We start from the raw sequence: 14,642 nt of genomic DNA on the forward strand, positions 1-14,642 counted from the left end.
TGTATGGTGCAGTAACGCAATTCTCTGTATGACGCAGATAGAAGGCCCTTGGAAGCACCTGAAACAGCTAAATTCAAGTGCTTGCAAAAGTTAAAATTCTAGCATTCGACTACGAAATAATAACTTCATGACCTACCCGAGTTTAGGGATAGCAGTGAGCGGAAAATAGGAAAAGTTTCTTTGTATTCCTTAGTCTCAAACCTGAAAATTATTAAAGGCGACCCCCTAAAGGAAAGGTTTCTTCTTTTGCAATCCCATATCAAAAAGCGGAGGAAGTGGAAATTAATTATAACTATTTATTATAAAGTACTTATTTTATATATTAATTTGTTTCTGTATAATTCGCATTATCAAATAATCAGTACACGTATTTTCTTCCTTTTCTTAAAGCTATATGTCGACATGTTCCTTTTTTTTATATAGACTTATTCATTTATTATCAGTATGCATCTCAGTGAAAGGAGAGAAAAATCTGTCTCTCGCACTCACACAAAAAGTGTTAACTGAATTAAAATCATCTGACGCCAAATACCCAGACTAAAGCAAATTTTCATTTCACCAGTTGGTCAAGGGAAATTATTTTCCTTTTTATTGTTTCTTCACGTTACGTACCTTTCAACTAGTTCCCTAAGAACGTGCTTTTATTTTTTAACAATTAATCCAGATGTGATAAAAATCATCATGAAAACATTGGCTCCTGGAATCCTTGATTTTTTTTTTTAATTTTCGCGTTTTTTATTTATTTATTTATTTTTAAGCACATTAAATTTATTGGGAAAGGGCCCAGGAAAAGTTTTTTGCATAGGGGCCCAATAGTTCTAGTTACGCCACTGATAGCTATCATAAGTTAACTAAGCGTGCTTTACTGCCCTTTTGTTCTTAAAACATAAAAAATGGAACCATAAAAAGTATTAACATAAAAATAACTGCTGATTTAAAATAAAATCTTGCAAAGTTATTGCAAGTTTTCTACGATTTACTGTATTTGAATATAGTGCAATAATATTCTTCATTATCAGAGTGCTTTCTCTTCGACGATAGTTTGGCAAATAGATATTTTTATTTTAAGTTCACTCATTGGTGATGCATTTTCTAATTTTTATGCTATTGTTCGTATAAATACTTTCATATACAATATAAATACAGCTTTCCGCTGCTGTCAGAAAATAAAATCTAAGTTTCTGCACACTGATAACATATCTTTCTGTAACTTTGTATGCTGTGTAGTTCAATCCCACATTTTAATCCATATTAAAACAGAACTTCTTATAATAATGTGCTAATCCTAATCATTTGAAAAACATAACTAACTAAAAGCCATTTTCAAATGATCACATAAATAGTTTTATCATTATACAAATGGTATGGAAACACTTTTGATTTTAATTCAAAGACAAATTCATTAGGTTTTGGCATATGTTAAATACGCTTTTTAACGACATTAATTAACTGACTATTGTAATCTTTTTTTTTTTTTTTTTTTTTTTTTTAGTTTGTAACATGTGCAACAGAAAGTGTAACAAAACTGAAAAAGCTTTATAAATTCTAGAAGTAAACAAAATTGCAGATATTTTAGTAAATTATAGCGGACTGTTGGTGAGAAAAGAATTTTAAACTGGTGAGAAAAGAAAAATGTGAAATTAATTTTGTTATCAAATTAATTTTGACCTAAACTATAAACTTCATATCTGTATGTGTCTCAACATGTGATAAGTTGTTTACCCTTTTTTTTTTTTTTACCTGAATTTCTTAGTAATATTTTGTCTGTAGCATTTTGGTAAATGTATGCATTAAGGAATAATAGCTGCTTATTAATTTCCAGGTACTTTAGAAAATAACGGCGAAGTTTCTCTGGCTCCACTCAAATCTGAAAATTTAAAGAAGCACTCGGCATCATTACTCGGTATTAATCACTATACTCAGCATCCGTCTTCCAGTTACCAAATTCAAAATGCAACTTCCATGACACTCAGCTGCGGAACAAATTCGTCTCGACGATCTTCCGTACGCTTACGAACTGGAGCTTTGGCTCGCAAAGATATCTTTTACAGTGGCAGTATTCGCAACCTTCCTGAATACCAATCCTCTAATCTTTATTTATACGATATGCAAGTAGAGGATGAAGGTGCAAAAGAAATAGACACTCAAGAAGCCACAATTCTAGCGCGAATTCTTAATTATATATTCCCGCCAACTATGAAACAAGCCTTCAAGGAAATGATGAACTTTCGACTTATGGCTGATGTCATATTTCTTATGTTTGGTTTTTCGAATTTTTTCACAAATATTGGATTTAATGTTCCCTTTGTTTACACGAAAGACAGAGCCGTTGGCCTGGGGATAGCCGAAGAAGATTATGCGAGTTATTTGCTGTCTGTGATTGGTATAGCGAATACTGTTGGTCGAGTCATTTTAGGATATTTGTCAGACCGTAGCTGTATCAACAGACTTTGGTTATACAATGCTAGTCTCACTTTATGTGGTCTTGCTACAGCTTTTAGTTCCTTCTGTCGGGATTATTATCTCATGGCTCTTTATGCAGCTGTTTTTGGAGCAACGGCAGGTGAGTTCACTTCGTATTAATTTAATTTATCATTGCAGAAATAAAACAATTCTTAAGTTTAAATTTTAATAAAATATTTATTTTACAGGCGCTTATGTAAGCTTAACATCCGTCATTTTGGTAGATCTTTTAGGACTTGACAAATTGACCAATGCTTTTGGACTTTTATTAGTTTTTGAAGGAGTCGCCTGCCTAATTGGTCCCCCAATCACAGGTAAATAAATAAATAAATATTCACTATTTCTGATTATTAAACTGTCATTCGCAGCATTTATAAAAAAAATTGAGTAATATTAAAATAACTTTTAAATAATTTTATAAATAACTTAAACATACTCTCTTATTTAGCATTTCAAAGACAAATGTGGTTGAATAATGCAATAATTTGATACTGTTTGGATGAAAAAAGCTGATTGGATTCATGAATCCGTAAAGTAGTTGTAGGGTCTACTTGCTTATCTCCTAAGTGACAATTGTACGTGTAGTAACTGCACAGGAGAAGGGTTAAAAGTACGCTTTATTAAACTCTTTAAAATTTACAATGCGTCATCTCGACGCTAACACACTACACTTCCCTTGGACGGTAACTGAAATCACAGAACTAAAATAAAATTCGAAGATGTTCACAAGTAATAGAAATTACACTACAGGGCTCAGATATTCCTGTTTCTTAAACCCGCGTCTAAATGAGTGGCTGCAAAGTAAATGCTCTTATACCACTTAAACCAGCAATAACTCCGGCAGTAGAAGCTCACGCTACTGAAGTAACAGCAATAGCCTAACTCTCTCTAACTTTCCTTCTGAACCTCGGTTTTTAAACTCTTTCTTCACAAGGTAGAATTTGCATTCTTTCACGCGCGCTACCAAATTTAAATATTCTTGTATTGACATTTAGAAGAATGAAGGCTTATAGGAAATTTTAAAATTAAACTTTAAATTGTTAGTTAAAATAAATATAAATCCCTACACAGTTATCTCTAACTTTTGAAAAGTCATCTGTTTTCTATTATTTCATCTTTTAGAAATGTATGGAAAAAATGAAGTTTGTAATATCGTTTGAAATGTCATGAAAACTAAATATTGACTTGTTAAGACTTGTTGTTTAAATGATAGAGTTAAAAAAAATGGTGTTTAAATACATCTAAATCATATTACATTTAAAAAATAAAAATCATCCTTCTGACAGACTCCACAAGAACAAAAATGTAACTGAGTTTTGATTACATCGGTTAAATATTTAATATTGAAAACAATTTTATCCTTTTTGTCATCGAATGCAGAAATACACATGATTACTAAATTATTTTAGCATTCCTTTCTCTTCTTCATTCATGGGACATTATTTGTATCAATAGTTTAAATGGTAACTGTAATAAAAGTATAAACCTAATTTATTTTGTAATTAGAAAAGAATAATTTCATTTATTTACTTATTTTTGCTTAAGAGAAAATAAAAAGTTTGAAATTCAATTTTAAAATCTACTTTTATGTAAAAATAACGTTATTATTGTAGTCGTATTGACTCAAGGCTGTATTTTGCGAGAAATTGTGTGAAAAAATAAATGTTGCACGATTATTTCCTTACTATTTGATGTAACGTTGATGAAATGAAAATCTGAGGGTAAAGGAGGAAAATAGCTTTTGTAATATTCGCTATTGACGAAGCAAGAATTAGAGACTTTGAACCAGAGATGAAATTTTTTTTGATATTCGTCTTCTTCATGATCCTAAATTTTTCCATGGTCAGTCTTAGGCGAAGTAACTAATGATCTCTGCATAGAATTAATCATGAAGAAAGCTAGAGTCCCATGTGTAAAAAGTATCAATGAAGCATGTCAATGGCTGTAAACCTTGTATAGAAAATTGCATAAAAAGGCCTTATTTGCTTAGAGATGAACAATTTATTTTGAGTGCTAATAAACACCTGCACGTTGTAAGGTTGTGTCCTTATACCACGACAGATCTGCTAGCCAAGTGCGAGTGAGAAATTTTACTTTACCATCTATAATATCTAAACATGAGGCTACCAATAATCAAACTGTTTCCCAATTTGAAAGAGCTACTACATTAGCTCTTTTTCAAAGATCACCCAAGCTATTCTGGGGCCGAATGAAAGTAGTATCAAGTACGAAATATCATTTCGTACTTATTTACCTAGGCTATTCTGGGACTGAATGAAAGTAGTATCAGGTACGGAATATCATTTCGTACTTATTAGACGTCAGACATTATAGTAGAATCAGTAACGAATGAACAAGGAATGCAAATCTTTCAAAACATGAATAGTGGCTAGAAAAAAGAGGCTTTCATCAAAGGACTATCATGAAAAAAATGCCTGAAATAGAATAAACTTGAGGTTAAAAAAATAATAATTCGAGCAAATTTACTTTTTGTATGACTTTCGAATTCGTTCATTGTCCAGTCACCGTTACCTAATCTAAAAATACAATAGCCACTTTAGAAATTCGCATAAACGGAATTATTTGCCATTTTGTTTGTTAATTTTTCTATTAACACACAGTATACAATTTGAAATGAATTAAACTATTACACGCAAAATGTAATTTATATAAAATAATTTTCTATTGTTAAAGAAACGTGTCACTGCGATTTCTCTTTCGAAATTCAATTATATTAAAAATCAAGGCAAAACAAGTCGTATGAAAGGGGTTTAAGGAACCGATGTGGCCCGCGAACTGCAGATAAGAAGGCACAGTGCTGCATGCGGCTTGTGAGGCGAAGTTTTCCATACCTGTAATCTCTACATATAATAAAAGAAAGAGTCTGTCTGTGGGGTTTGGGTCTTTTTTTCATGCTGCGCCTAAGCCAAGAGAACCAGGGTTACGAAATTTGGTACATAAGTGGATCTAGACAAGAGCCAGTGCACCTCGAAGCGATTTTTTCAAAATTCGAATCAGATTTTCTTTTTTATTTTATCTTTTTTGATGAAATCGCATCATTTTAAATAGTTTCATTCTTTTAGAAATATGCCAAATAGCTCAATTTGATCACAACGAAATGTATTATATCTGCCTTCCTCGAAACTCATTTTGTGGAGGCAGAATTTGGACGCAACGAGTTAGGCCAGTTTCCAGTCTTGTCGGATCTGCATAACAGCAGTAAATTCTCCTTCGGTGAAACACAAGTTTACTGTTGATTAATACCTTGAATCTTTGCACAAGGACTTTTTTGAGCGCTTTGAAAATATTCTGTGTCTGGAATTCTCTCTTGTTGAGCGACTTCCAGACACAGAATATTCTCATGCACAGCAGATAATACTGAGAAATGGTCATGCACAGCAGATAATGGGTCATGCACAGCAGATAACACTGAGAAAGCAGAGGTTCAGATTCAAAAAGAACTGGTCGAACTTTCAACTAATGATACTTCAAAAGCCAGCTTCCAAAATGGTGATCGTCTCACGGAATTCTGGCTTCAAAGTAACACCAGGCTAATCTACTCAGGATATCATCAAAAAGGTTTTAATTGCCTTTTCTTCCTCGTACTTTGTCGAGGAACATTCAGTGATGTGATTGATCTAATTACAAAAAAGAGAAGTCGTCAAATCGTGGAAAGAGAAAAATTGAGCCTTCGTCTCTCTAAAAGTATTGATCCGAACGGTTCAAAAACTAGATCTGAACCATTAAGCACAACCATCCCATTGTCCTACTTTTGATTGTTTCATTGATATTACTCATTTAGTGCAATCTTTCTGTTCTTCTTTTTAAATTATTTAATTAAAAAAAAATTAGATATAAAAGAGCATTTAAGCATTTTTTGGCATCATCATTTTAATTTTATCAAAAAGACTGCATTTACCTTCCAGAGCAAAAGTATCGAGTTAAATCAAAAAAATTTGAAGTTTCTACAAAAAATCTATTGAAAAAAAATTTACTTAAAAATTGTTACATTTACTCCCTTCCCTAAACCCTAAATTACAGGATTTTCATAAAGGAGGGTGTTGAAAGATTTTCCGCTCCTTATGGGGGCGGCAGCTTTAAAAATGCTGACAATCACTGCTCTAAACGATTTTTTGTGATTCCTGAGAGAAGAATCCCCTAAATTAATGACGCCGGATTTCATCTCCTTGACCAATTTACTAGTCATACACTTATCACCGTGGTGAATTTTTATGCAACTATGAACTTGTGTAAATGTCGCGCTTTTGCTCAGCAAAACTTTTATACCTGTGCACTATTTGAAAGCTACCGTCATCTTTTGTTCCTCACATTCCTATAGACACCGTAGATATACTAACACTATGTCTCTTAATAGCTGCTCCACTTGTCAATAATGTCGGTCGTATTCACGATTTTTGACATAAATTTTCCAATTTTTTGCTGGTCTAACAGAAAAAAAAAAAATCTCTCTTTTACAATAACATAGCTGACCTTATTATTTGGAGAATTTAGAATGTTCCTGATATATAATTCGTTTTTAAAATTATTTGGCAACCAGTGAAAACTATGCTGAACGATGAGGCTGTGGAAATTTCTGAATTTCCCAGAATTTTGGAATTCTTCTTTACATTTATTAAAAGTGGGTTCGAAACTAATTAATTAAAGAGAAATGTCTCAGTTTTTATATATTAACGTGATATTAATTGCGCTTGAATCTGACCCTTTAAATTAATTTTTTTACTTCCTTGTACGAAATAAAGGAAATATCGCAATCGCTAAAAATTTCAGTATGATATTTCAACGAAAATATCTATTTTGACCGCTCTCGAATCTATTTGAACGATTTTTTGCGAGACATCTGTATGTATAGACAGAATAAAGGACTCTTTTTCTCAAAACGGATTGTGAAATGGATTTAAAATGGATTCAGAAGAAATGTTTTCGTGACGTCTGCGTACGTATGTATGTATCTCGTATAACTAAAAAACAAGTAGCCTCAGAACATTGAAATTTTGTATATGAGACCGCTATAACATGTAGTTGTGCACTGCCCTTCTCGGTTCAATCAACCGCACCAAAAGTACCCATTCTCTTGCCCGTCTCGGTGAGCTTAGTTTTTTTTTATTATTATATGTTTGTAAATTGTGCATCTTTCTTTAAAAGTAATTGAATTATGTTGTTCTTATGTTCCGGTTAAGGTTTTTATGTCTCTAGGTAATCTGCATGCAATAGTTGTAGAATTATCAACTATTTAAAAGTCGTTAAAGTTCTACTAAGACCATAAGCCGCCATTTGTACATTTGGAGACTCTGCACCAACTTCAGTGTCTTTTTCCAGAGTGGGGCCAAAAGTAAACTTTCAGTTTTGTGCACCTAAAAAAATCTGTTTTCTTGCCCGCTGGCCGAATTGCTTGTTTTGCATAGAAACTCTAATTTTAATCGTAAAAAAATTAGCTGTTTTTAAATGTGTTTAGAATTTTTCTGTATTTTGCAATTTTTAATGACCATGTTTTGAGATTTTATCTAATTTTGCCTTGCCACAAAGGGAGAACTGAATTGATTGAATGCGAAATATACCTCTAATCAAACTCGAGGAAATAAATTCAAATGAAATGCAGGAAATAATGTATATATAGGCCATACAAGGAAGTTCCATATGGTGTTCACATCAGATTGTTTTTTAAATAATGTTGTATTATTAGGGAAAACATGATTAAAATGTACTGAAATACTACTTAGGAAATATAGCTGAACTTAAATAATAACAAATGCATCACAGAGTACCAGACTGTTTCCGTAATCCAAGAGAATACCTTTATTTATGGAATACGTATATTGACAAAATTAGGCAGTGCAATTACGTTACAAAATGAATATATAGCCGATGAATTTTTTATAAGTATGCCCTTGTGTTATGAAATATAATAAAAGTACAAAAGACTGCTTTAAAATTATATAGTTATCTAAATTTAGGAAAAACTGTCTCTTTTAAGGAAATGAGAGAGTTTCTTTTTTTTTTTTTTTTTTTTTTTTTTTTTTTGTATTAAAATAGAATAATATAATCAATAAAAAACCATTTATAAGAGCGATATATTAAGCACATTTTTATTGCTAAAGTAAATTGTTGCAGTTGCTGTAATTTGTTTTTCTTATTTACAGGTTGGTTGCATGATTACACCGGATCTTATGATTCTGGTTTTTATGTATCAGGAGGAATGATTGCATTCAGCGGGATGATGCTCTTTTTCATTCCTGTTGTTAGAAAGATTTCGAATGATCAAAGCAAAACATTACCTCCAGATATTGAATTTACTTCCTCTCCTACGCACTCTCAAAGCCCTGTTATAGAAGCTAAATCGAACGAAGAAGTCTGAGCGAAAGTTAAGCATTCAGTACAAAACTGCAGTTTTACTGACAGATTTTTTTTCAATCAATTTGTCAGTGAAATCGACTTGACATGAAGCTTCCAGAAAAGCATCTTATATTAGCCAAAATAAATGATACAGCTGATATATGAAGAGGCGAAATGTTTCGATTACATTATGTGCCTTTCAGATGAACTATTTTTGTGTAAAATTCATCTCCAGAATTAGACGGCAAAGCTATTAATGGAATTTCTGTAAAACTGCAACTACCTTGAAGAAAATTATGCTGTTTTTTTCCTATTATTTTTAATTTATTATGAATGATAGGAGTAGTCCAAACATTTTCTTCAAAATTTAAAGCAATTTTTTTTTTTCTTTTCATATAGTTTCTGCATTACTTAGTGCAGCGTTTCTCAACCGAAATTCTCCGAAATCGTATTATTCCTAGAAGAAAACTCGTAAGTAAACTCGTAAAAATTCGTATTAATATTCGTAAAAATAGTAATGGATAGGTTAATTATTTACTCATAACTTCGTTAACTTAACTTTGACGTACAAAATTATACTAATTATTGCAATTTAATTAAATTAACATAATTGATATTGATTCATCTCCCACCTTTCAACATTGTTGATAAACGAATATGTTTTTGTATAATAAGAACCTGTTTTCATTCTGTTTATATCCAATATTAGCAATTTCTATTATTTTTGGTATTTATAAAGTGTGTGGTTAAATTTTTGCTAGAATGAAGATCTTTGTCTAAGGTTCCTTAAACCTTAGATACAGGTCATTTTTAGGGCTTTTTTTTCCCCCTTCTCATTAGGCTTGAGAAAAACACAAATTATATTTTACTTACATGAGCTATTGGAAATAAATATACTGTGTTTCATTTATAAGTTTAATATTTATGACATATAGACGAGATATGCCATTTACATTAAATAATTTTTATTCAGGAATCTCTGGGACATGCTCATTACTTTAAGGCTTCTTCTACGATGACAAAATGGTTGAGAAACGCTGCTGTTATTTATCGTGATGAATAATGTCAAATATCGCTGAAGATCTTGATTTAAGATTTAAAATAACCGTAATATCTAATAAATCTTGTTTCGTCAATTCTAATGGATGTTTTTAAATAATATCAAACTATGCAGGTGCATTTAGACTCACTATAATGCTCACTTACGAAGTTTTCAGAACTCAAGACTAGAAAAACTGAGAATTGGTTAAGAATGGTTAAGACCTCGGTTAACATATCACTTTGCTTAGACGTGATGTTTCATGACGATTTTTGAATAAAACAAAAATGTAATATATGGATGTATGTACTTTATAATTAATTGTCATTTTTATGCGCGATACATATTTCATGTGTGAAACGCGTTAATAATTTATTTGAAAATAAGCATTTAGCCTGGCAACTGTATGTGAACTTAATTGTATTTAGACAATTATAATCACAACTGACTGGAAATTTAAAATTAACAAGGCAACAACCTTGCGTTTGGCGTAGATTTAGTCAAAATCTCAAGATCTGACTTAAAATTGTCGATTTTAAATGCTTCTGTATTTATAGACGCATTTGTTGCATTCGAATGAAATTTTTACTGAAAGTTATAAATGTAAAGGTTTTAAACATACATATTCTTTCCTATATTCATAAATTTCTCATTTTCAGAATCATTTTGAGATTTCGGTGAACTAATTCTTTGAAACAAAGATATTGTATTGTAATTGGATTGCTATTTTCAAATTAATCAAAGGTGTTGGTATTAAATTAGAATATAAGTTTCAAATTGAATTGATAAATATTTTTAATACATTTTGTTTCCTTTTCATTTTCTTTTCTGACAAAATCTCGTGCATAAATTAAACAATTTTAATATCACATTGTATACTGAATTATTGAATGACAATTAAACCTTCTGTTAAATCACAGTTACATTTATAAAAGTTTCTTTTAAAACAGATTAAAGTTTAATGCTTCAACCCTTCAAATAATGCAGTAATACAATATTTGGGTAAAACTCATTGCACCCTTTCTAAATTCAAAATACGCTAATTTTCTGTATCCCATAGTTGAACAAAATATTTCAAGCATATATTTAAAAACAAACCTGTCTTTGATCTGTTACATTTCAGACAATCTTACAGTCTGAAATAAAACAGGAAAGAAGTAGATACTTAGCCTTGCACTAAGCAAAAGCTTCAACTTAAAAGTTTATGATTAAAGCAAAATTCACATCATATAAAAGAATTCAAAGTTTAATCCTCTGAGCGGCCAGGGTTTTGTGCTCAGAAAGCACAACTTTCCCCAAACTACTATGAGAACTAATTACTTTTTGATTTTAATGTAAAAGTTCTCCTGGTATTTCATACCTGGTTTTGTTTTCTTTTGATATACTCCCTTGATTTCTTTGCCATATTTTAATATGCATGTATGTATACGTTCTTACAGTTATCACAAAAAATAGTCTAGGATTCCTTGCCGCTTAGAGGGTTAAGAACCATTGCTGCAAGTACAGGTAGAAGTGGGCGGGACACTGCATCAGACAACCACGGTCACCACGGTTCGTACAGATATAATACCGCTGCATTAACTGTGCCGTTCCGTCCCAGTTTTGATGAAGAATATCACGGGGAGTAGGGATGGATCCGAGGGTCTTTCACCCCTCTTCTATCGCTGAACCACTCAAGAGAACTTTCGGCTCTCCAGTATTGTGCCTTCTCCCGGATTCGAGCCCTAGCTCAACGATACGGCAGACGGCATTGCTAACCGCTATACAAAGTAGGATGGCGAATCATTGCGACAGGCACACGTACAGACAGAATTGGACGGGATACTACAAATCAACCATTGGGCGTACAGGTATAGTCCTGTCCAACTAACTGTTAGAGTTCGAGTTTCGCTATCAAACAGGTCATTGCATCTCAGAAATAATTAACTGTGCACTTATCTTCTGACAAACTGCGTACTGCGCAGATTAGCATTATCGTCCATTAATATGGAATCTGTGCTTAATTGCATTAATAAATAAATATACAAGTGAATGTAAAATTCCAAACCATCTCCGTTAGATTCCTACTTTCCAGAATTTGTGACATTTGGTAACAACTGTCTATTCACGCTTGGTTACAAATAATGTCGTCCTTTTGTTTGATGCTTGGTATAAATATTTATGTCTAGTAGAAGATATTCACAGTCATTTTATAGGGAAAACATTGTGACTTATCAGTATCATAAAATACCATAAAAAGGTTTTATTTAGGTTCCAGTTACAGCATTCAAAGGCACAGTAAGACGACCGTCTCTGGTCTCGTATCTGACAGCAAGGCTGAGAACAAGTAGCTGGTCTCTTTACTCAAAAGAGGAAATATTTAGCAAAAGAGTAAAGGTAGAATGTTTACAAAGGTAATAGCCTAAGAAATTCGATCCAGCATCATTGCCAAGCAACATATTCGAGAAAGCTCTAAAAAGTTAGGAAATGAAATACTTAATGAAATTTATTTATAGGATGATCAACTAAAAGCAACAACAATTCCATGTTCTTAGAGAATAACAAAAGATTTCTTCTTTGATCGATGATAAAAAAAAAAAAATCCCAAATAAATTTAGTATATTAAAAAAATTTAATCGTTTAACTGTTTCTCCCTTTTCCACCGAGAAATAGCGTTAGGTGCTTCATTTGCTATCATTGTTCCGCGTCTGCTTAAGAGCAGCTGGAAGAAACGATACGTCTGCAACTTCGGAATGTGTAATGCTCTTAATTCCCGTCAACCTATACATAAAGGAGGCAATATTTCCGGTCCACAAATTCGATAGAGTTTTCACTGACATCACACTTTACTTGAAGCTCTGAAGAGATTTTTGTGAAAAAAATATGTTACGATATAATGAAAAACTTCTAAAACTTGGTATTTAAAACTGCTTCTTACTATTAGCTTCGTTTGGTTTACGTGATTACGCCAAAGCCTGGAAGGCCTTCTGCGTAAGACCGAACTATCAGCATTGAGCGATTTAACCGCTCGGCCGCTGGTAGGCCTCTGGAAGAACTACTAGATTTTGATACATACTGGATTTTGACTATTTATGATAATCGGAAACGGTACTTTATTTGGAATTCTTAACAGATTTACAGATTTTCACAAAATAAATAAATAAAATAAAATAAAAACAAATAAAATCACTATAATAAGAGCTTGATCTAAAATAATGTGACACATATTAAGACTATTTCGGATACATATAGATAATACGGTACAGAGGACACTTATCCATTTTTAGAACGATTTTAATACAGAAATCAAACAAGCAAATGTTTTGGAATAAAAATATCCGGCAACAGCTCATAATTTGAAATGAGAAATATCGTCAGTTACTTTTAAATTTATTCTCTCAAAATGCCGCATGTAAACAGGGTATTGAAGGATGAGTTTTTGCACTTTCCAAAGATAAATATTCCTATTCCATAATATGAAAACGTCGTAAAATGCATAGTATTAAAATTTTTAATTTTTCAAAATAAGCAACATTATTAATCGGGAAAGTAAAAATTGTAAGTCATTACTTCTACAGGAAATGAAAACTCCAAACGAATACCCGAAAAAAGTAGGTACCGTTTTTAACGTTTATAAAATTAAACAGTTGGTAACAAGAGAAAATCCGCTTACGCAGAAATCAGTTGCAAAATGTTGGAATACAGCTGTAACAACAGTATGTAAAATAATAAACCGAGATTTACAGCTTAAAAAAGTTATGAAACATAATGTTCACCAGGCTTCGCTGAGACATGGGGCTCAACGCAGAACAATTTGAAGAATGCTGCATGAAAACTGTTTAGCAGGAAATAAACGGAAATACATTGTAACCCTTGATGAAGCATGCATATACCTAAATGACCGCAACAAAAGAAAGCTCTATTTATTGTCGATAACCTAGAGGGAAAATGTCCAAATCTGGTTTCGTCAATACATTATTCACAGATTCTACATAACTGTGAATTTAGTCACTATGTGTCACTGTAAAGAAGAATGGTATTCACTAGTCAACACAAAAGCCTCCTGCATGTTAGAATTCGTTAAATTTGAGTTGATTATGACAATATAACGAATGTTTCGTATGAAATATAAAACAGAAGCTCCTTACAAGCAAGACAGTTTGTGCATGGTACAGGAAGCTCAAGAAGAATGTCTGTGCAATGCAAAAGCAATAAGCAAACTGAGTTTGTCAGCTGAGACCGAAATCTGTGGTATCTTCAAATGGGTAAATATAAGGTACATATAAAATTTGACGAGATTCTTTCTGTACTGATATACATCTTTTTACAGTATTTGTCATGTTAATGATACTATAAATTTTCAACACTGTAGGAAACTCTAATTTGTCGTACATATATATGTATGTACGTGTTTGTAATGATTTAAAAGTCATTGATATGGCGAAGCCCAAACCAGTTGCAGTCATAACCAATTTTAGAACGAGAAGACATTATCGCTAACATTAGTTTTTCAAGGAGAATAAACGAACAGCATTGCTACGTGTTCTGTTTATTCTTGCTTATAAGCATGTTTTCAAGCCACCACAGTTAAAAGACGAAATACCCGTGCATCTTCTTAATTACATTTTTGAAGATGTTGAGGTAAGAAGAAAGGCAACAGCAATCTAACTAGCTGGGGAAGCAGAGAGCGAATGCAACATGTCTAAGTTGAAATATCCGTTTAAAGTTACTTAGTTTCGGTTTTGTATTTTGATTGGTTAATTTTAATTTTTTTATACTATTATTGAAAGCTATACAAAACTGTGAGGTG

The 14,642-nt window shown here is 32.1% G+C and overlaps 1 protein-coding gene across 6 annotated transcripts in view; it reads left to right on the forward strand.

The window, feature by feature from the left end:
* Positions 1–10,656, forward strand: part of LOC118189284 (monocarboxylate transporter 12-B-like) — a 156,508-nt gene extending 145,852 nt beyond the window's left edge. For all 6 annotated transcript variants that reach the window (XM_085819102.1, XM_035359863.2, XM_085819104.1 and 3 more), the window contains 3 exons: positions 1,823–2,563; positions 2,652–2,777; positions 8,622–10,656. In XM_085819102.1, the coding sequence (XP_085675228.1) occupies positions 1,823–2,563; positions 2,652–2,777; positions 8,622–8,836 (1,082 nt within the window). In that variant the 3' untranslated portion in view covers positions 8,837–10,656. The remainder of the gene's footprint in view (positions 1–1,822; positions 2,564–2,651; positions 2,778–8,621) is intronic.
* The last annotated feature ends 3,986 nt before the right edge of the window (positions 10,657–14,642 follow it).

Source organism: Stegodyphus dumicola, chromosome 6, assembly GCF_044657685.1.
Source record: "Stegodyphus dumicola isolate Sdum_Otavi_A_Nest chromosome 6, ASM4465768v1".
In the NCBI taxonomy this organism is placed as follows: Eukaryota; Metazoa; Arthropoda; class Arachnida; order Araneae; family Eresidae; genus Stegodyphus; species Stegodyphus dumicola.